General features: G+C 42.2%; 3 protein-coding genes across 6 annotated transcripts in view; 2 read left to right on the forward strand and 1 right to left on the reverse strand.

Annotated features, from left to right (window-relative positions):
• Window positions 1-1,694, reverse strand: part of LOC131190174 (uncharacterized) — a 41,210-nt gene extending 39,516 nt beyond the window's left edge. Inside the window, exon 1 of the mRNA XM_058167246.1 lies at window positions 1,621-1,694. The gene's annotated coding sequence lies outside the window, so the exon portion shown is untranslated. The remainder of the gene's footprint in view (window positions 1-1,620) is intronic.
• Window positions 1,690-13,641, forward strand: YJU2B (YJU2 splicing factor homolog B). Of its 4 annotated transcripts, none has more exons than XM_058167253.1 (11): window positions 1,690-1,807; window positions 2,169-2,233; window positions 3,262-3,310; window positions 3,797-3,850; window positions 4,271-4,353; window positions 4,551-4,606; window positions 6,912-6,972; window positions 11,043-11,185; window positions 11,262-11,434; window positions 12,082-12,220; window positions 12,667-13,641. In XM_058167253.1, exons 3-11 carry the CDS (start codon window positions 3,308-3,310, stop codon window positions 13,053-13,055), a joined length of 1,101 nt encoding a protein of 366 aa, XP_058023236.1. In that variant the 5' UTR covers window positions 1,690-1,807; window positions 2,169-2,233; window positions 3,262-3,307; the 3' UTR covers window positions 13,056-13,641. The 4 variants fall into 4 exon arrangements, with proteins under 4 accessions (XP_058023236.1, XP_058023234.1, XP_058023237.1 ...); XM_058167251.1 differs by having other exon boundaries at window positions 3,274-3,310; XM_058167254.1 differs by lacking the exon at window positions 1,690-1,807 and adding an exon at window positions 1,931-1,977.
• A 3,490-nt stretch (window positions 13,642-17,131) lies between these two features.
• On the forward strand, window positions 17,132-20,397 carry C2H19orf53 (chromosome 2 C19orf53 homolog). The gene is made up of 3 exons (XM_058172591.1): window positions 17,132-17,343; window positions 19,199-19,254; window positions 20,197-20,397. Exons 1-3 carry the CDS (start codon window positions 17,250-17,252, stop codon window positions 20,335-20,337), a joined length of 291 nt encoding a protein of 96 aa, XP_058028574.1. The 5' UTR covers window positions 17,132-17,249; the 3' UTR covers window positions 20,338-20,397.
• The last annotated feature ends 324 nt before the right edge of the window (window positions 20,398-20,721 follow it).

Consider the following 20,721-nt stretch of genomic DNA (forward strand, 5'->3'; position numbering starts at 1 on the left):
AAAATGCTGCCAGTTCCTCCATTCTAAGCCCCCTTCGACTTCTCTCCTGGTTATTTGACCCAGAGTGAACCATGTGCCATCTGTCTTGTACTTCCCGGTGCGCATACACATACATAAATAAACACATGAAAGCAGAAACACATATATCTGTATCCACCTTGATTAAATACTCCCACATACCCGTATCAGTGGTGGGATTCAAAAAATTTTACTTCAAAATTTTTTACTACCGGTTCTGTGGGTGTGGAATGGTTTGGTGGGCATGGCAGGGGAAGGATACTATAAAATCTCCATTCCCACCCCACTCCAGGGGAAGGATTCTGCAAAATCCCATTTCCTCCTGATCAGCTGGGATTCGGGAGGCAGAGAATAGATGGGGGCAGGGGCAGTCAGACATGGTATTTACCGGTTCTCCCTCAAAAAAGTACTCAAAATTTCCCCTACCAGTTCTCCAGAACTGGTCAGAACCTGCTGAATACCACCACTGACCCATATGTACACACCTGCCCCAATTAGGTCCTCACATATACACACAGAGGCAACATGTTTTTTCCTTCTACAGAATATAATACTCTCCTCTTTGGAGCCATTTGTGGCAAAGGGGCTGAAAAGAATTTCAAACCATGCTCTGCAGGCTTTCTCTAGCTTGTTAACTGGCAGCACAATTTAGTTGCACTAAGACACTGGACAAAATCTATCAGAGAGTCATTGTAAAGTTTGTGCCTCAACTGACAAAAAGGTCTGCTAAACTTTAATTGAACTGGGATTGGCCTAGAACATATCTAAAAACAAATATAGGTTGTTTGAAAAATATGACTGAAATGGTTTTTCACAAATGGCATTGGGAATCGTAACTGATAAGCAGTGAGCAATATTTGCTCTCTCTTCCAAAGTTAGTTTTAAAAATACTATTTGTAAAAAAGGAAAGAATCTTATATGCATCATTCGTAAACTATTCAGTTCTATATGAATAAAAATAATCAAATATCAATTGCTTAAAGAATTCCACTTGGAAACCAAATTAAGCTAAATGTCTGTAACCTTTATCTGAACAGTTTTTTAAAATGTTATGTTCAATAAATTTTATCACACCCCATTTTTTTACAAAAATGCTAAACCCACTTGTTTGATGCAGCCTAGGCTAAAGTACCAGACCAGACACATGGGAGGCTACGAGTTCTAGGCACAAGGCCAGTCACTTTCTCTCAGCCCTGGAAACAAGGCGATGGCAAGCCCCTTCTGAAAACTTGCCGAGAAAACTAATTTTCTGTTAGTCCAGACTCCAGACAGTCGCCAAGACTCCAAAGCACCAAAACCAAAAAAGCCCCACAAACCCTTCAATAGGGGCTTATTTCCTAACGAAATGCACGCCGGAAGATAGTAAACATAATTGGATATTAAAGCTACAAACAGATATCTATGTAATAAAAGTTCCTCAACTAGATTTGTATTCGAAGACAGCAAAGTTCCGAATTGCTCTACGGTACCAATACTTCCAAAAGGTACGCCTTCGCCAACTCCTCCCCCTCCCGGGTTATTTGACTACAATTCCCATAATCCCAGGCAGGCTCGTCGCACCCGCCACTGCCTTTTTGTTGCCCAAAGGATTCAAAGAACTACCTCCTCTCGGACCAAGCGCCTGCCCGCTAGCCGGCAGAAGCGACCTACGATACTCTCGCGAGGAGAGGCCACGCAGAAACTGGATCCGGCGCCGACAGCTCGATCGGGAGTCAAGCTGTTCTGGCGCGGCTTGATGATGTAATCCGAAAGAGGCGGAGCCAAGAAGAGCAATCCAAGGGACGGGGAGGTTAGTGGATCAGTATCCCCCCGTGCCCCCCCCCGCCGTTTCCCTTTAGGATTGCCCTCCTTATCCCGGTGGGGGCATATTCGGCTAGAAAGCAGACAGGTTCCTCTCCATTCTTGACTAGGCTTTAACACCGCCCCCATTCTTTCGGGATGAGGATCCTTCCCTGGACAGTAGGCACCTTATTGTTGGGCGTGTAGACCCCACATTTGAGGGCACGAGTGGGGTATGCTGTTGGCTCATTTCCTATCCTGATGACTTTGGAAGGGGTGGGGGATGCCTTGTTTGTGGCGACTGCTTCGTGGACACGTACTGTAGATAGGAACTTTTCCCAAACTGATGTCCCTCGTCCTTTGCGTTACAGAATCCTGATTACCAACCAACTGGAGATGTTGGGAGTTGTGTTCCCACCTTTCTGAAGTGCCTGAAGTAAGTGGTGATGGATATAACCATACGGCAGGATTCACAACAACGCAGCATGTTTCAACATGTCAGTTAAGGGTGTTAGGACTGCATTTGAGCCACCAGCTAAACTTGCTGATTGTGAAATTGTTTATAAACCCTTCCCTAATAAAATCCCGTATTATGCTAATGTGTAAAATCTATAATGGGTGACCACATTTTGGAAATTGTGAAGGAGTTGGAACAAACGTCACAAAGTAGTGTTTCCAAATTATGTTGGACGTTAACTTCTATTATTTGCTTGCTTAACAATTGAGGATTATGGGATTGATGTCCAACATATCTGGAGGTCATGCATATGAAATGGCCTTATGGCACATTAGTCCTGAAGAGCTGTATACTAGAAGTATTATATGGGTGTTGTAAATGTATACATTGAACTCACACGCTTAGTTTTGATGTAGGATGATAGATAAAACCTAAGGCTTTGTAAAAGATATTAGCTTTGAAAGGTAGTTTTGCTCAGGGTCATGGAGAATTGTCCTTGGAGGTTTGAGGGTTGTTGTTTTTTAACCTATGATTGCTTAATGGGTACTTTAATGGAAAGTGTTATATTCAGAAATAGTGTACACTTAAATATTGGAAGCCAGCAACAGGGAAGAAGAATCAACTTCATTCCCTGCTTTTAGCATTTTAGAGGCATCTTGGTAACCCATCTTTGTGAGATGGGCGGCAAACAAATTTAATAAAAAATAAAATAAAATAAAACCATTGCTGTAAATGAGAAGAATTAATTCAGATCCATAATTAAGTTTTTGTGATACCTCTACCGTATTTTTTTTAAAAAGCTTCATTGTTGCATAGACTGTTGCTAAGCAATACTAAAGGTCTCACAATGCCCAGAGGCATGGTATTGTGTATTCATTACATGTTCTATATTGGAATTAGGGCATCAAAAGCAGGTTGTTTTGCTGAGACTAGCTAGCTATGGCTTGCATGTTTCAAAAAGTGATGTTTTTTCATTTCAAGGGAATCCTAGAAATAACATTCTCTAGTTTTTCTCCTAGACTATCACTCTTGCCTGACTAAATCACTATCACCATGGTAAGTAGATGCAGAATTTTGTATCAAATCCACAACTGCCCAATTTCTTTTCCTTCATTCTTGAACCTCATGAGGATAGATCCAACTCCTTTTGCAACATATAGAGTTACAGCTTATACTTAATAGCATTTATCCAATCCCACATGGAAATCTTATTTCACAATCAGAGCCTCTGTGGAAATTTCACTTTGCTACAAACACATTAGTAGCTGTCATGGTGCTCTGTGCTGCCAAATATAAGCTAGTCCTTAATTTGTAAGAGTACCTAGAAGCCTGTGGCTTCTTTTGTCAAAGATTGTGATGACTATAAATGAAATAATGAGAAATACTTATTAAAGGGCTGCTTCCAATTTGGCAGTTTGGGGACTAAATCTGTGGAGGTACCATTTGTATAAATTAACCTACCTCAGTCTGGAAAATGTTTGTGCCCTTCAAATTGCTCAATTTACTATTAAACAACATGACTTTGCCCTTGGTTTCTCACAGGGGGAAAGGAAAGGAGTCAACAAGTATTACCCACCTGATTTTGATCCAGCCAAGGTAAGAGGTGCATCTAGAATATTGGAGTAGCTCAAGATTGGGGGGGGGGCAATTTGGGATATTGGGTCATAAAAAAGAAATTTAAACAAATAGGGCTTATGCAGGATAACTTCTTATTGGATGGTGTATTTACAAGCTAAGATATAGGGTCAGTATTTGAATGGTGTCAGAACACTTCAATAAGATAAAATAGAATTAAATGTAAGGGTTAAACTTTCTGGATTCTGTTTATATGTATAGTTGTATAATTGAAATATTCACATAAGTGGAAAAGGAATTTCAGCCTTTTTGGCTCTTTTTTCATCTTCTCATACCACGGCCGACAACACTGAGGCTTTTAATTGTTAGCAGATATAGGTGGAAAGGTTTATGAAAGTAATATCTATGTACAAGAAGCTTAACACCGACTTTATCTTGCAGCATGGCTCCCTTAACAAATATCGCAATAGCCATCCACTGCGGGAAAGAGCTCGTAAACTGTCCCAGGGCATCCTTATCATCAGGTAAGGCCACCTAGCCACATCTGTAGTTAGAGCAAGAACTCTTGGGTTGCTGGAGGCAAGAAATGTTGACTACATCCTAGTCATAGCAAGGGAACATCAGAAGTAGCTCCCTTTCTATTCTTATAGTGCTTGTTCTCCCACTAAGTAAAATTCTGAATGTTTCTGCAACATGCATAAACATGTCACTTCTTTCTCAGATTTGAGATGCCCTATAATATCTGGTGTGATGGCTGCCAGAATCACATTGGGATGGGTAAGTACGGATATATCCCTCAAACAGTCAAACAGTCTGGTAGTGAATGGGAGTTACATACAGGAGAAAAAACTATTACTGTGTGACCACCATTTAGTAGTTAATTAAAGTGATACACATACACATCACTCAGTTTGATTAGATTTCCAACCAATATTTGAAATTCCCTTATAGATTTTTGACAATTTATGCAGTGTCATGTGCCAACAACCTTGTAAATTTATAAAAGGTCTCTTAAGGTTATAATTCAATGTAAATTTCAACCCTACTCTCCCATTAGCCAAACTATTTTAATTTTTTTGCCCATTTTATCATACAGTCTTTAACTTGTTTGTCCTCTGTTTCCATTTTCAGTAACAGATTATAAATCCTGATAATATTTTGTTTGTCATTTGCAGGGAGCTCTACATCAAATTCAGTTTACCCTTTTCAAATTCATAATTGCTTTCTTTTTTTTTTCTTTTTTTTTTTTATTCAAAAAGTTTTACAAAATTTTTTTCCCCCTTTCCCCCCCTCCTCTCCCCTCCCTTCACAACCCCCCTCCCCCCGACTTCCCGGAACGGGCACAAGGTATAGTTAAAATAAACAACATATGCTAAAAATTTTCATCCCAACTTAATTATACCCCTACAATCATCAATTCCTAACTTCCCCAAAACAATCAAAATAATACATCATAATCATTCAAAACAGTCTGATAACTCTTAGTCTGATATCTACGTTGAATATAGTCAATCCATTTTTTCCATTCCTTTAAGTATCTTTCTTGCGTATTGTCTTTCAAAAAGGCTGATATCTTCGCCATCTCAGCCAAATTGGCAACTTTCAATATCCATTCTTCTATTGTAGGTACTTCTTTTTTCTTCCAATATTGTCCTATTAGTAATCTTGCTGCTGTTATTTGATTTAAAATCAATTTAGCGTCAATTACTGTACAATCCGTAATAATTCCCAACAAGAAAAATTGCGGCAGGAACTTTATCTTCTTTTCAAAACATTTTGTAAAATCCACCAAATTTTTATCCAAAAGGCCTTTATGTCCTTACAAGTCCACCAAATGTGAAAATATGTAGCGTCATCACAATTACATCTCCAACATTTTGCTTGCATATCTGGATACATACACGATAATTTTTTAAGATCTAGATGCCATCTATGAAACATTTTATAAAAATTTTCCTCAGATTCTGTGCTCGTGAATTTAACATTTCTAACCCCAAATTTTTCCCAAGTTTCCAATAATATTGGCTCCTGAAAATTTTGTGCCCACTTTATCATACAGTCCTTTACCAAGTCCCTTTCAGAATCTATTTCAAGTAACACATTATACAATCTCTTTATATGCTCCTGAGACTCATTTTTAAAATTTTAAGGCCTATATCTCATGTTGTCTAACATTTATTCAAAACTTCAAGAACCAAAGTAAACAACGAAAGGCATAGAAGACAACCTTATCTTGTCCCTTTCGGAATATGACATAGTTTAGTCAAATCACCATCAAGCTTTTGGGGGATGTACCATATATATTGATTTGATTCCATGAATAAAATTCTCAGCATAGTTTAATTCTTCCAGGACTTTAAACAAGAAGGACCAGTTCAATTTGTCAAAAGCATCTTAAAAAAAAAGGAACTTGTTTTTCATCAGTCTGTTGTATATATTCTACTACATATAACACAGTTCCCACATTATCTGCCTTTTAGGTAAAATACACATTGATCTTCAAGGATAAACTTTCCTGTTTGCCAAAATTGATGAGAACACTTTATTATCACTAAAACCTCTCTTTTTATCAGCATTTCAGCCAATAGATTTGACTGATATTATTCAAATGTGTATATCACTTTTCAATTATTACTTGAAAGAAATCCCCAAAACCCCCAAATTTGATTATTAATCTAGAGTGAATTAGGTAGCATTCCAGCTTACGTAATAAATCAGTAATGATCATGATGCTATATGTAAAATGTTAGAACAGGAGGAATAGAATTCAAGGGATGGGCGATCTGAACTCAGTTCTGGGTTGGTGGACTTGGCCTCCCTGAAACTTGTTCTGGCCAAACTTGTTTTTCCTATATCCTCTGGACCTGACCTATCAGGATGTTTCCAAATTTAAGGAAATTGGACTTGTTCCCAGGTGTAAGACAGAGGTCCTAAAGGCCTATTATGATGGAATGTTTTAAAGAGTGGATATGGTAGTTTAAAGCACATTCAGTGATTTGTTAGTAGGTTTCTAAGGAGAGTTTGTGGCCTATAAATACCTTATTCAAAGGTGAGATGTCCTTTCTTCACCTTGTTTCTGTAGGTGTTCGCTATAATGCGGAGAAGAAGAAGGTCGGTAATTATTACACCACTCCTATTTTCAGGTGGGTGCTCTGAAAACAGAAGAAACTAATGTCATTGATCGTTTGGTGGACAGTGCCCTAGTGGGGAGTTGGAAAGGATCAGTCCAGCAGACTGCTGGTCAGGCTATATTATTCTGTGCTAGCATTTTTCACTTCTTTCTCAATGGTAATTCAAGAAAGGGCAAATTCTTATAACCTAGCTAATTTATGCAATTCTTCATGGTTTGCTTTGTGATACGTAAATCCACATCTATTAAACTTACAAGAAGCACAAAGCTGCATCCCAGAGCTAAAGCTTGCTCAGTCTCTATCTAGTAACCAAAATGTCACAATGTACTGCTGGAGTGTACTTTGAGGCTATTTCTAAATCCGCAATTTCTTAAAAAGTTGAGTTTTGGCTGCTGAATTCTTATTTATTTATTTATTTATTTATTCAAATTTATATACCGCCCTATCTCCCGAAGGACTCAGGGCGGTGTACAGGCATTTAAAAGACATATAAATACAATATAAAACAATTAAAAAACTGATTCTAACAAGCCCGTAAATTTAGAATTAAAATATCAAATAAAACCCAATTTAAAACCAATAATTTAAAATCTAGCTCAGCCCTGCACAATTAAATAAATACGTTTTAAGCCCGCGGCGGAAGGTCCGGAGGTCGGAAAGCTGACGAAGTCCGGGGGGTAGTTCATTCCAGAGGGTGGGGGCCCCCACAGAGAAGGCCCTTCCCCTGGGCGCCGCCAGACGACATTGCCGCGCCGACGGCACCCTGAGGAGACCCTCTCTGTGAGAGCGCACGGTCGGTGAGAGATATTCGGTAGCAGTAGGCGGTCCCGTAAGTAGCCCGGCCCAATGCCATGGGCGCTTTAAAGGTGGTCACCAAAACCTTGAAGCGCACCGAAAGCCACAGGTAGCCAGTGCAGCCTGCGCAGGATGGTGTTATCACGGGAGCCACGAGGGCTCCATCTATCACCCGCAGCCGCATTCTGGACTAACTGTAGCCTCGGATGCCCTTCAAGGGAGCCCCATGTAGAGCATTGCAGTAATCCAGGCGAGGCGTCACGAGTGCGTGGTGACCGTGCATAGGGCATCCCGGTCCAGAAAGGCGCAACTGGCGTACCAGGCGAACCTGGTAGAACGCTCTCCTGGAGGCGGCCGTCAAATGGTCTTCTAGAGACAGCCGTTCATCCAGGAGGGCGCCTAAGTTGCGGACCCTTTCCATCGGGGCCAATGACTCGCCACCGATGGTCAGCCGCGGATTTAGCTGACTGTATCGGGATGCCGCATCCACAGCCACTCTGTCTTGGAGGATTGAGCTTGAGCCTATTTCTCCCCATCCAGACCCGTCGGCCTCCAGGCACCGGGACAGCACTTGATAACCGTTGGGGTGGTCCGTGTAGAAAAGTACAGCTGGGTGTCATCCGCATACAGCTGGTACTTCACACCGAAACCACTGATGATCTCACCCAGCGGCTTCATGTAGATAAAGAACAGAAGGCGAGAGGATCGACCCCGCGGCACCCCACAAGTGAGGCGCCCGGGCCGACCTCTGCCCCCCCGTCAACACCGACTGCGACCGGTCGGAGAGATAGGAGGAGAACCACCGATAAACGGTGCCTCCCACTCCCAATCCCTCCAACCGGCGCAGCAGGATACCATGGTCGATGGTATCGAAAGCCGCTGAGAGGTCTAATAGGACCAGGGCAGAGGAGCAACCCCTGTCCCTGGCCCTCCAGAGATCATCCACCAACGCGACCAAAGCCGTCTCCGTGCTGTAACCGGGCCGAAAACCGGACTGGAACGGGTCTAGATAGACAGTTTCATCCAGGTGCAAGGGAAATTGATATGCCACCATACTCTCTACAACCTTCGCCGCGAAGCGAAGGTTGGAGACCGGACGATAATTACCTAAAACAGCCGGGTCCAAGGACGGCTTCTTAAGGAGGGGCCTCACCACCGCCTCTTTCAAGGCGGCCGGGAAGACACCCTCCACCAAAGAAGCGGTCGTAATCGCCTGGAGCCAGCCTCGTGTCACCTCTCGAGTGGCCAGCACCAGCCAAGAGGGGCACGGGTCCAGTAAACACGTGGTGGCATTCAACCTACCCAACAACCTGTCCATGTCCTCGGGAGCCACAGGGTCAAACTCATCCCACACAATGTCACCAAGACCGCCCTCACGCATCTCGCCCGTATCACTGCAATCTTGGTCCAGACCATCCCGGTTGAACGATTTTATCGATAGATAACCGTTAAACTCCTCAGCACGTCCCTGCAACGGGTCATCCCGCCCCTGGTGTAAGAGGGAGCGGTCACCCAAACAGGGCGGCTGGGCGGTTATCTGCCGATGCAATGAGGGAGGAGGCGAGCTACGCCGCTTCCTCAATGCCACTAGGTAAGTCCTAGTATAGGACTTCACTAGTGTCCGATCAGCTCGAACGGCTAGACCTCCAAAGACTCTCCAGGCGCCTTCTCCGCGCTTCATCCTCTCAGCTCCTCGGAGAACCAAGGAGCCGGTTGGGACCCGCGCCGGGTCAGAGGCCGCAAAGGCACGACACGGTCCAAGGTTTCGCCGCGCCTGTTCCCAGGCCGCAACAAGTTCCTCAGTCGAGCCGTGAGCCAGACCTCAGGAAATGGCCCAAGCTCCGTCCGAACCCATCCGGGTCCATCAGGCGCCTGGGGCCGGAACCAACGTATCGGCTCCGTCTCCCTGCGGTGGTGGATGGCGGTCAGAAAGTCCAGGCGAAGAAGAGAGTGATCTGACCATGACAAAGGTTCAATGACTAATTCCTTTAAGTCCAGATCTCTCAACCACTGACCAGAGAGAAAAATCAGGTCCAGGGTGCCACCCCCAATGTGAGTAGGGCCATCAACTACTTGGGTCATGTCCAAGGCCGTCATGGAAGCCATGAACTCCCGAGCTGCCGTCGATGACGAGCCGGACGATGGCAAGTTAAAGTCCCCCATGACTAAAAGTCTGGGGGTCTCAACTGCCACCCCAGCCAGCACCTCCAGGAGCTCGGGCAGGGCAGCTGTCACGCAGCAAGGAGCCAGGTACGTGATCAGCATACCCATCTGACACCTATGACCCCATCTCACAAAGAGGGATTCGCACCCGCAATCTGAGGTACAGTGGTCTCCTCGGCTCTAGACTCTCTAATCACAACCGCCACCCCCCCACCCCTACCCTGGGCCCTCGGCTGATGGAATGCACGGAAACCCGGCGGGCACAACTCAACCAGGGGCACGCCCCCTTCAGTGCCCAACCAGGTCTCCGTAATGCCCATAAGGTCCGCGGAACCCCCCTGTATAAGGTCACAAACGAGGGGGGCTTTATTCACCACGGACCGAGCATTGCACAACATCAGCCGGAGGCCCAGGCTCTGAGGATCCTGACCATCCGGGAAACGGGTGAAGTCCAAGGGGTCGGAGCGCGTGATCGCTTTCAAACATCGAGCACGCGCTCCCGAAACTTGATATGACCCCTCGCTTCCGCCATATCTGCCTCTCCCACTTACCGTGTCAATAGAACCACCCTCACAGATAGGAACACACTCCCCTAACCTCTGGACCTAATAAAGAAAAACCGCCATGAGCATGTGCAGGAACTGGCCCCTACCCGACGGGTTACCCCCATTACCCGCCCTTACCCTCCCACCCCTTAAAAATTCCCTTTCTAAAAAACCCCATAAACCCTTCTTTTTAGCATGCCACCTCTGTGGGTCCCAAGACCCGTCATAGAGGCCGGCCCTCGATAGTGTGGTGGGCCATTCCTGCGAGGCGGGGGCACCTCGCAGGCGCAAGAGTTCCTGTTGCGAATAACGCATAGAATCAATCATCAGCTGACTATGTCCCATTTGGCAGCCGAGATGTTGTACTGGGATGTCATTCTGGAGTCTGGTAACGGATTGTAGATTGAGTGGTCAGTAATCCAGAACAAAGACAGACCTCCTTGGGTCATTGGGCTTGCATGAGAAAAGAAAGATATTTGGTGTGAAGGCAAGAGGGTGGCTTTGGGTGCTTCTGGCATTCATAGCCTCAGACCTGGTGTCCTCATTCCCCTTCTTGCTGCATTGCATTTGGCTTTATAGGTTCCGTATGAAGTGCCACCTTTGCCCCAACTACATTGAGATGCAGACTGATCCTGCCAGTTGTGACTATGTCATTGTCAGTGGTGCCCGGCGCAAGGAAGAACGCTGGGATGCTGAAGCTAGTGAACAAGTAGTGGCCACAGGTGAGTTTTGGGACCAGTAGCAACCTTGAGCATTGCTTTAACTGGGCCTGGCTTGATGTATGTGTCTGATTCTTAGCCCACGAGGAAAAACAGAAGCTGGAGACAGATCCTATGTATCGATTGGAGCATGGCACACAGGATCAGAGCAAGCTTCAGCGAGCTCTCCCTACTCTCCAGAATATTCAGGAGGCTCAAAGTGCCTGGAAGGATGATTTCGCGCTCAACAGCCTTCTTCGGCGGAAATTCAGGGTAAATGAGAACTGCAGAATAGAAGAACTGCAATTGTATTTCAAGTCATAATACATTTTTCTTTTTAAAAAATCTGATAAACTTTTCATTTATCATTTGTCATTTCCCATTATGATTGTACATATCATTTTTTTAAAAAGGATTGTTTCTGTATTCATCGTTCTTCCATCTTATCTCTAGCCTGTTTCTCCTTTCAAAAGGTTTAAAAACAAATTCCACATTTTTATTTTCTATGGAGCATTTTTCTTCATTTGTAATAGAAATATAATAGAAGTATTTTCAAATTCAGGGTAGCCGGATTTTATGTTATACTATTATATTGTTCTATTACATAAGCCACTTTGATAACAACCAACTTTTATATAGGAAGTCATAATGTAGTAACTAGATAACCAAGCTAAAGACTGAAAAGGAAAGTCTTGGGTTAAAGTGTGAACTTGTCCTTACTTTAATTTTCTTAAGCTTCTTTGGGATAGCTGGGCTCTTTGGAGGTAGTATTAAAAAAGATGTTACTTTCCCCCTGTATTGTACTTTTCAAACCTGTTTTCTCTTTGGCCTATGCTTTTTTTTCACCTGTTCTGGCTTCATGGCAGTAGTAGGTGTGCCTCATGTGTTGCGCTGCTTCTGTCCTCTTTCCCTTCTCATAGGAAGAGAAAAAAGTTCTGCAAGAAGAAGAGAAAAAAGACCTTGCTTTGCAGGCAAGAGCAAACTTAAGCATCCCACTTGTGCAGGAAGCTGAAGAAGATCGGCATCTGGCAGCGCTCCTCAAGTACCAGAGCCTTGATTGTACGTAAAGGGGTCTTTGCAGGGGGAAGGATGTGGGGCACAAGGATGGAACTTCCACATAGAAGAATATGTGCTTGACAAAGTGTCACATTTTGTTGGTTGCACTGTAGGAGTTGTTTTTAAGAGGTGGGTTTGGTTGCTGCCCCCACTTTCCAAACAGTGCTTCTTAATCTCCTTTATTATATAAGGGGTAATGCAAATACTAATTTTAAGAAGACATACTGTATATTTTGTTGATAAATTGATTTTACACCTTTGCTGCCATGAGTGTAATTTTTAGTAACTGCTGAATTTCTGTCATCTTCCTCCATGCAGTGATTATTTTTAGGACTTTTCCCTATAGAGGTGGGAAACTGCTCATCCTATATCCTGAGCTGAGTTTCCTAACTAGACCTCTATTACTCATGTTTTCTGTCATTGTAACATGCTTACTTCTTCCTTTTCAGCCTATGAAGATAAACAGAAACAGAAACGCAATGAGATTGTGGATCGCCCATGGTTCTCAAGTTCCAAAACCAATGACACCATGAAAAAGTTGGCATTTGTTGGGAAATCACCATCTAGCAAGTCCCTTGTACATCTGAACAGCCTGGGTGTTGTGTGTCGGAAATCCAGAGATACTAAGCAAACTTCCAGTGAAGGGGAGAGCAACACCTCTGATGCCCCAGCACAAGTCAACAGGCAGGAGAGCGGAGCAAGTGAAATGCTCTTTGACTCTTCCGCTACTCCTTCAGGAGGCTCCCAAATGGCTGAGGAGAGCCCTCCCTCTAGTTTTGCTACTTCTCTGGTTGCAGATTATTCAGATTCTGCATCTGGTTCAGAAGCTGAACTTTGAACTGAGTTTATGGATAGAGAGAAAATATGGCCGGAAATAATGTGCAAATCACTGTCTTTTTTTTTCCTCCAAACAACAAAAGTACTCTTTGCAGTTGGTACATGAAGCAGTTGAAATATGTGAATAGAAGTGTGTGTGTGTGTGTGAGTCTATGCGTGTGTGTGTGTGTGAGAGAAAGGGGAGAGTGCATTCCATGGCCAACTACGTTTTGCTATCTTTTCTTATATCGTCTGCACTTGTTCCCCAATTATTTAAACATCAGCCCATTGTTTTGTACCAAGTATCATAAAATAAACAGTGCTATCTCCTTAGCCTTTCTTCTTTGTTGTGCCCAGAATATAACAGTTATATGCTATTAATTATAGGAACTGTGTGAAGGAGGAAAGAAAGATAAAATGAAGGCTCATCTAGATAAGTGTTTCATAAACTTTTTTGCACTCAGCTTTTATTTCTTTGGTTTATATTGGTATTTATAATATTAAAAATTTCACGTAACGGCTTAATTGGGTTTACACAGTAAGCTTATTTGGTTTTAGCCAGGGTGGATAAAAATCAATGATTTTTTAAAAAAAATAAAAAAAACAAATTCTAAAATTTTAAATTGGTTTTTTTTTATCAAATTTATTTTAATAAAATGCTTTTGGAGTAAAAATCTATCTAAACATAGTTTACTATTTAAGATAAATTAATAATTTCCTTTATTCAGCATGAAATGGAGCTTAGTTATGTAGCATGAGGTGGTATATTCTGCAATACTGGGACTGTCAGTCAACAGCAGGTCAGAGGAGGTGCTGCTGTGGGGCAGAGATGACAGTTGCTCTTTAAAAAATATGATTTAAATTGAGTTGATTTAAATCAAATCCACTCTGGTTTTAGCATAATCATATTTGTAAAGGACAGACTTCCGCAGCTGAGTTGTACTAGTAACTTAATGAACACCTCCATCTAGCAGAAATCTAGCACATCTAGCAGAAATATGGAAATGTTTCCCTTCTGGCAATTTTTGTTTTTATTTCTGAGGGTCTGTGATATGTTGGAAAATTCCCATTCAAGTACTAATCAAACTAGACCCTGTTCAGCTGCTTGGCCCAGCAAACCAAACTGATGCTGACTTCAATTGAGATGTTATTTGTAAACCATGGTTAAAAACTTCCTGTATAGTACAGATACCACCTCACTGATCCATATTGACTGCTATTTGGAAACAACTAAAAAAGCATGCTGAAGTTATAGCAACTTTCTAAGAATAAATAGTTATTTGATTTAATTTTTTATTATAAAATGAAATATTTTTATTATAAAAGCTATCTATATTTTTCAATCAAATCCAAAGGAAGCATCCTGCTAAACTCTAAGCAATTAAAAAAACACTTGTAGACCTATAAGGGCGAGCACTCCCCCATGCTTTTAGAGAAATTGTAAGCAGAATCACATCAGATACCTGTACAATTAGCTCTCCCCATTTCTCTTCTCTCTATATACCAATGACTGCATCTCTTAACGATCCATCTGTTAAACTACTGAAGTTTGCAGATGACACAACAGTGATCAGTCTCATTCGAGACAATGATGAATCCACATATAGACAGAAGGTTGAACAACTAGCCTCGTGGTGTGACCGGAACAATCTGGAACTGAACACACTCGAAACCGTAGAAATGGTGGTAGACTTTAGGAGAAACCTTTCCATACTTCCACCTCTCACAAATACAGACAACACCGTATCAACAGTAGAAACCTTCAAATTTCTAGGTTCTACCATAATGCAAGATCTAAAATGGAGAGCTAACATCAAAAACATCAAAAATGCACAACAAAGAATGTTCTTTCTGCGCCAACTCAGAAAGCTCAAACTGCCCAAGGAGCTGCTTACCTAGTTCTACAGAGGAATTATTGAGTCTGTCATCTCTACCTCTATAACTTGTCTGGTTTGGTTCTACAACCCAACAAAGACAGACACAGACTTCAGAGGATAATTAGAACTGCAGAAAAAAACAATTGCTACCAACCTGCCTTCCATTGAGTACCTGTATACTGCATGAATCAAGAAGAGGGCCGTGAAAATATTTACAGACCCCTCGCATCCTGGACATTAAACTGTTTCACTCCTACCCTCAAAACGACGCTACAGACACTGCACACCAGAACAACTAGACACAAGAACAGTTTTTCCCCGAATGCCATCACTCTGCTACACAAATAATTCCCTCAACACTGTCAAACTATTTACTAAATCTGCACTACTATTAATCACATTGTTCCCGTCACCCATCTCCTTCCACTTATGACTGTATGACTGTAACTTTGTTGCGTGCATCCTTACGATTTATATTGATATTGATTGTTTCCTGATTGCTTATTTGTACCCTATGATTATTATTAAGTGTTGTACCTTATGATTCTTGAATGTATTTTTTCTTTTATGTATAATGAGAGCATATGCACCAGGTCAAATTCCTTGTGTGTCCAATCACACTTGGCCAATAAAAAATTCTATTCTATTCTATTCTATTCTATTCTATTCTATTCTATTCTATTCTATTCTATTCTATTCTATTCTATTCTAAATAGACACTTACAGTTCATCTAAAGACATTCTCAGTTCAATCAGAGATTACAATTTAGATTTGAAAAAGATGGTTGGAAAGCCCATCTTATAAATTGCATCTGATGAAATGAATTGCAATTCAGGAAAGTTTTATGTCTTAATAAAACTTGTTAAGTCAGAAAAGGCCTGCCAGACTCCTAAGCTGAAAGAGCAATTCTGATGTTCCTGTTCAAGCTTCACAAGAGCGAAATACAATACTGAACATAACTAGGACTGCAATTCAGACTATGACGGCTTGATGGTTAATCAGATAAGATATTGCATATGTCTGATAACTGGATCTTGGCAGATACTCTGTGACAGTACAAAGAAAAACTCAAAAAAGTTCTCTGTCACATGCCTATTACTGGCAAAGGAATCATTAATCAGGAGCATCTTCAAGGGATCTTAAACCGGGCAAAGAAGCCTCATTCATTGGAAAAACATAGTTAAATTTTTAGGAGATACCAATAGCATTTTTTAATGGAACTGCTAGTGCATCCTCTATCCAATCAGCCTGAATTCTTATAAAATCAAGGAAAAATGTATTTGACCTTTTATTTATTTATTTATTTTGTCACACAGTATATATAAGCAAAAGCATGAAATAACTATACGATATATAAGCATAAATATAATCATAAGTATGTAATAACTATATGAAATTGGATACAATCAAAAGGAACATTAGGACAGGAATGGTAGGCACGTTTTCATTGAACTCAACATTGGAAATGTTACACCTGCATTCTCAGTAGCATTCTGCCTTAAATTTGATCATTTTATAGAAGTGGTATAAAGCAGATTTTGTCTGCTTGACTGAGGGATGAGTATTTTTTTTTCTTCTTGATCAGCAAACAGTTCTGCACTGCAGGTAAGAAGATAGATTGTTTTCTAGGATAGAAAACTGAGGCACTGGCTATTGCTGGATTAGAATAGTTAGTACAGATATGGAATTAATCATGTGAGACCAGAAAACAAGAACTTCCATAAATAGCAATGTTAATTCGTGTTGACAGTGTATTATTTCAACCTTGCCAAAGGGCTCAAATCCAATGGGGGCTGTGACAAAGCTTTCCGGCTAGAAAACAAAGAGGCTGCTCAGAAATGAAACTCAATTCGTGTAAAAAAACAAACCTGACGTTTCTCCGGGAGAAGTGACAAGGCCAAGGAAATTAAAACAACTACAATAACGTGGTCATTTAGCCACGGGATCTAACGCAACACTTCTGGGAAAAGAATCAAATCACGTCTCCCACAATCAAATTGTCCTCCTATGACCCCTGTGGGTTAACCACGAACAAATGGTTTGGTAGTTGTGGCCCACTAACGGTTGCTTTTGTTGCCGTCGGCATCGCCCCCCCCCCCCCACTTTCCAAGTCGTCAATCAAAAAGCAAATGCTTTTTGCAAACACCAATGCAAAGCGCTGTCGCTTTAACTCCCAACTTCGCGGCTGCGCCTAAACGGCTAAGCCCTTTGGCGGCGGCGGCAGCGACGCTTTCTATCCCAGCAGCGCCCGGGCAGTTCCGGCTCTGCTTCTCCGTTGAGGTCTCGTGGGGGAGCGGTGGACCAGGCGGCTGGGAGGCGGAGAGCTCGCTGGGATCCGATGGCTCAGGGCAAGCAGAAATTCAAGGCGCGCAAGACGGCCGCTACGGGGAAGAAGGCGGCTGCTGCTGCTGCCCGCGGACCTCGCAAAGGAGGTATAGCTGGGAAAAGGCGCCTGGCGGGGGAATGGACTAGTAGCGCTAGCCTTGCTTCGTCCGTAAACAGAAAGGAGGCTGAGCGTCACCTATCTTTCTTTTGGTTCGTAGGAAGAGCGGGCTTTTTATACCAGGGGTCTCCGACCGTGGCAACTTTAAGACTTGTGGACTTCAACTTCAGCTTTGCTGGCTGAGGAATTCTGGGAGTTGAAGTCCACAAGTCTTAAAGTTTTTTTTTATTTATTTAATTTTGTCACAACAGTATACATAAACATTGTCATAGTAAAAAAAAAAGAAAAACATATCATGAAATATATATATATATATATATATATATATATATATATATATATATATATATATGTAAAGGATATGCATAGCTATATTAATTAGATATAATAAAGAGAACAATAGGACAGGAACGGTAGGCACTTTTGTGCTCTTATGCACGCCCCTTAGTTGCCAAGGTGGGAGACCCCTGTTTTATCCATTCTGGTTAAGCAAAATCTAGGTAGGATAAGGGTGAGGTGGAGCTTCAGAGTGTTTCACTTGTACATGTTTCGGTTTTATTGCAGCGCCCTGTGGCTGTCGCTGTGGTGGTAATAAACTTTGTATTAGCAGTGTTACCATCTCGGTTGTAATCAATGGACAAATAGCAGTCGGTCGCAGCCCTCGTGGTCATTAGGGTCGTCTCAGTATTTGTGGAGTGCCTGAAAGCTCGTTGCAGCTATAAGCTATACGCTGATCTTCAGAAAGCCCCTTTACTTCCTTGAGGCTTCAGTTTAAGCGCTTCTTGGGAGTGAAAGTTTGACAGAGGCAAGGCAGATAGACCCAGCTTTGAGATATGTCTTACTGTAGGGGGGAATTCTGGAAGTTGGTCCATGCATCTTAAAGCTGCCCAGTTTGAGAAATACTGCTTTAGTGCATCAAAGATAATGCATCTTATTTAGGTAGGTTGTGGATAATCCACCTACCCCTCAGGCTTCCTATTCTTAGGTAGGACTGGGTTCAGGTCCCTGCAGTTATGTAGTTCTCTGAATGGCCTTTGGTTCACTTGCTGTCTCTAAGCCTCATTTACCTTAGAGGCTGCTCTTAAAGGGGATGATGGGGCATCATACACAGTGCTTGAAGCTGTTTAAGGGTAACACAAAAAGCAAAGTGTTATGGAATTGAAGCAGAGAAGTAGCCTGCTTACTCAGGACTAGCAGTTAATCTATTTTTGAAACCAGCTTTGAGGGGTCTTTGGTGCTGTCGGAGCTTGGTTGCATTACCTAAACTAGGTAGCATTATCAGCGGTAGTCTAACATCACTAGCACTGATGTTACCTACTTTGGATAATGAAACGTCTGCAAGAAAATAATCAAACTCAGAGGGCACCGAGGACCCTCATTTCAGCCCTGAGCTACAGATGTTCTCCTTTATTGACACCAACTTTGATTAGTGCAAGTTTGCATGATCCTTAGGGCTATTATGGAAGATTTCTAAACACAACTTTTGTAAACACTCTTCCAATTATTCGTTTGGTTTTTTAAAAATACTTTGAACTACAACAGTGGTTGAGTAGCACACAGTGTGCGAAAGAGCTTGTTCAGAGTGGCAATAAGAACATGTGTTGGACAGATTGTACACTAAACACCAGCCACTTTCCCAATCTGGTGCTCTCCAGATGTGATTGGATTCCTTCACAGACTGCTATCATGCAGGCTGCAAAATATGGGAAATAAGTCTTCCGTACCTGAAAGGTACCATGTTGTGGAAATCTAACGAATGTAATAGAAATTAATCTAATGTAGTTTTTTCATGAGACATTGATGCAAGAACAAAATATATTTTAATTATTTGGTTCCCCTCACAGGTCGTGTAATTGCGCCGAAGAAAACTCGTGTGATCCAGCAACAGAAAGTGAAAAAGGTGTTCTGTCTCTCATTCTCAGCCCTTTGTCCACCAATAATTGCCTTCGATGGCACAGATTTTGTTTTTACAAATCTATTAATGTGACATAATTCATATTGTATCCCTTTCTGAACTTAAATAGCTTAGCCAGTTATCTATGGGCTGGTAATGACTGCACAAGTGTAGCTCTGGAAGAGGGTTCAAAACTTTTGGTACGTACAAAATTTGGCTGCAGAATTTTTAATTAGACAGCTATGAAGATGTCTACATTATAGAACTTCATTAACTGTCTTTTTGTTTGTCAATACAATTTAAAGTGCTGGTGCCGTTTTTCAGACCCCCAAATGGGTACTGAAAAGGAGTACCGTATCTACTCCCATAGTAACTTGCATACATGTTAAAAACATGCTGGTACTCCTGGTAGATGCAGTCTAGTCTTTTAATATATAGGTACCGGAAGCCAAATGGCATCTTTTGTCTGGCCTCTATTCAAAATCATACTTCGCATCTCCAGCAAATACGAAGATATTGCTATTGTGCAATATCCAAGGTCAGCTGTGTGAAGAACTCTCACTTTGCCTAATGGCAGAGCTGGATTTGATGATGTGTGAAGGAATTTTCTACTCAAGTACATTGTCTAAAAAACTTCCTTCCTGGGGTGCTTTCCTTGTCTTATATTTTTGACGTTAGGAAAACCTGTTTCAAAAATCCTTGGAAATAGAAGCATTTTGGGATTCAGGTTGCTGTTTTCCTTTTTGTTTAATGTTACTCTATGCTGGTTTAATGTGTATTTTATGAAGGGCAATCAAATAACACAAAAAAATCCTGCTTCTTAGGGAGTTGAAAAGTACCTTTGCTCATAAATCTAGCAAGACACTTGAAGATATATAACATTGCTTAATTGTCATCAGTTGCCTATCATTCTATAAACTGGGCCTTTCTGTCTTCCTCTCTCTACAGAATCTGGAAGTTACCATCCGTAAGAAGATTGAGCATGAGGTGGTAATGAAGGCCAGCACTAAGTTAGCCAAGAAACTTAGCTTGTTGAAGGCCCCCAAAGTGGAAACAAAGAAAGATCCAGGCCATTCTAGCAAGTCTTAACAAAGTTTCATGGACTGAAATGGGTGACTTTGGCCTGCAATACATTTCAGTTTGACTGTGTCCATGGTATCTGTGATTTTTTTCTGGGTGATCATCTAGTGCAGGGGTGTCAGACTCAAGGATCTGGCTTGCGGGGTGCTTAAATCCAGCCCAGGGGACCAGCCTGGAAATATGTGCCTCTGCCGGCTAAAATGGGCTCCGTTTTTGGCCGGCAGAGTGCTGCTGGAGGCTGGAGAGGCCGAAAACAAGGCAGAGGGGACTGTGTGTGGCTCCCTCATGCCCCGTTTTGGCCAGCAGGGTGCTGCAGGCAGCGTCCATCCCTTCATCCCCTCCCAGCCCCCAGTGGAGAACTACAATGCTGATCCAGCCTTTGGAGAAATCCAG

The sequence above is a fragment of the Ahaetulla prasina genome, chromosome 2, assembly GCF_028640845.1.
Source record: "Ahaetulla prasina isolate Xishuangbanna chromosome 2, ASM2864084v1, whole genome shotgun sequence".
NCBI classification, from domain to species: domain Eukaryota; kingdom Metazoa; phylum Chordata; class Lepidosauria; order Squamata; family Colubridae; genus Ahaetulla; species Ahaetulla prasina.

What these genes read in the sequence shown, in the direction of transcription:
- YJU2B (XM_058167253.1), top strand. An exon ending in CAGGGCATCCTTATCATCAG is followed by an intron (nt 4,354 to 4,550) that starts GTAAGGCCACCT and finishes CTTCTTTCTCAG; the next exon opens with ATTTGAGATGCCCTATAATA. An exon ending in CAAGTACCAGAGCCTTGATT is followed by an intron (nt 12,221 to 12,666) that starts GTACGTAAAGGG and finishes CTTCCTTTTCAG; the next exon opens with CCTATGAAGATAAACAGAAA.
- C2H19orf53 (XM_058172591.1), top strand. Translation starts at nt 17,250, where the DNA reads ATGGCTCAGGGCAAGCAGAAATTCAAGGCGCGCAAGACGGCCGCTACG. An exon ending in CCGCGGACCTCGCAAAGGAG is followed by an intron (nt 17,344 to 19,198) that starts GTATAGCTGGGA and finishes TTCCCCTCACAG; the next exon opens with GTCGTGTAATTGCGCCGAAG. An exon ending in AGCAACAGAAAGTGAAAAAG is followed by an intron (nt 19,255 to 20,196) that starts GTGTTCTGTCTC and finishes CTCTCTCTACAG; the next exon opens with AATCTGGAAGTTACCATCCG.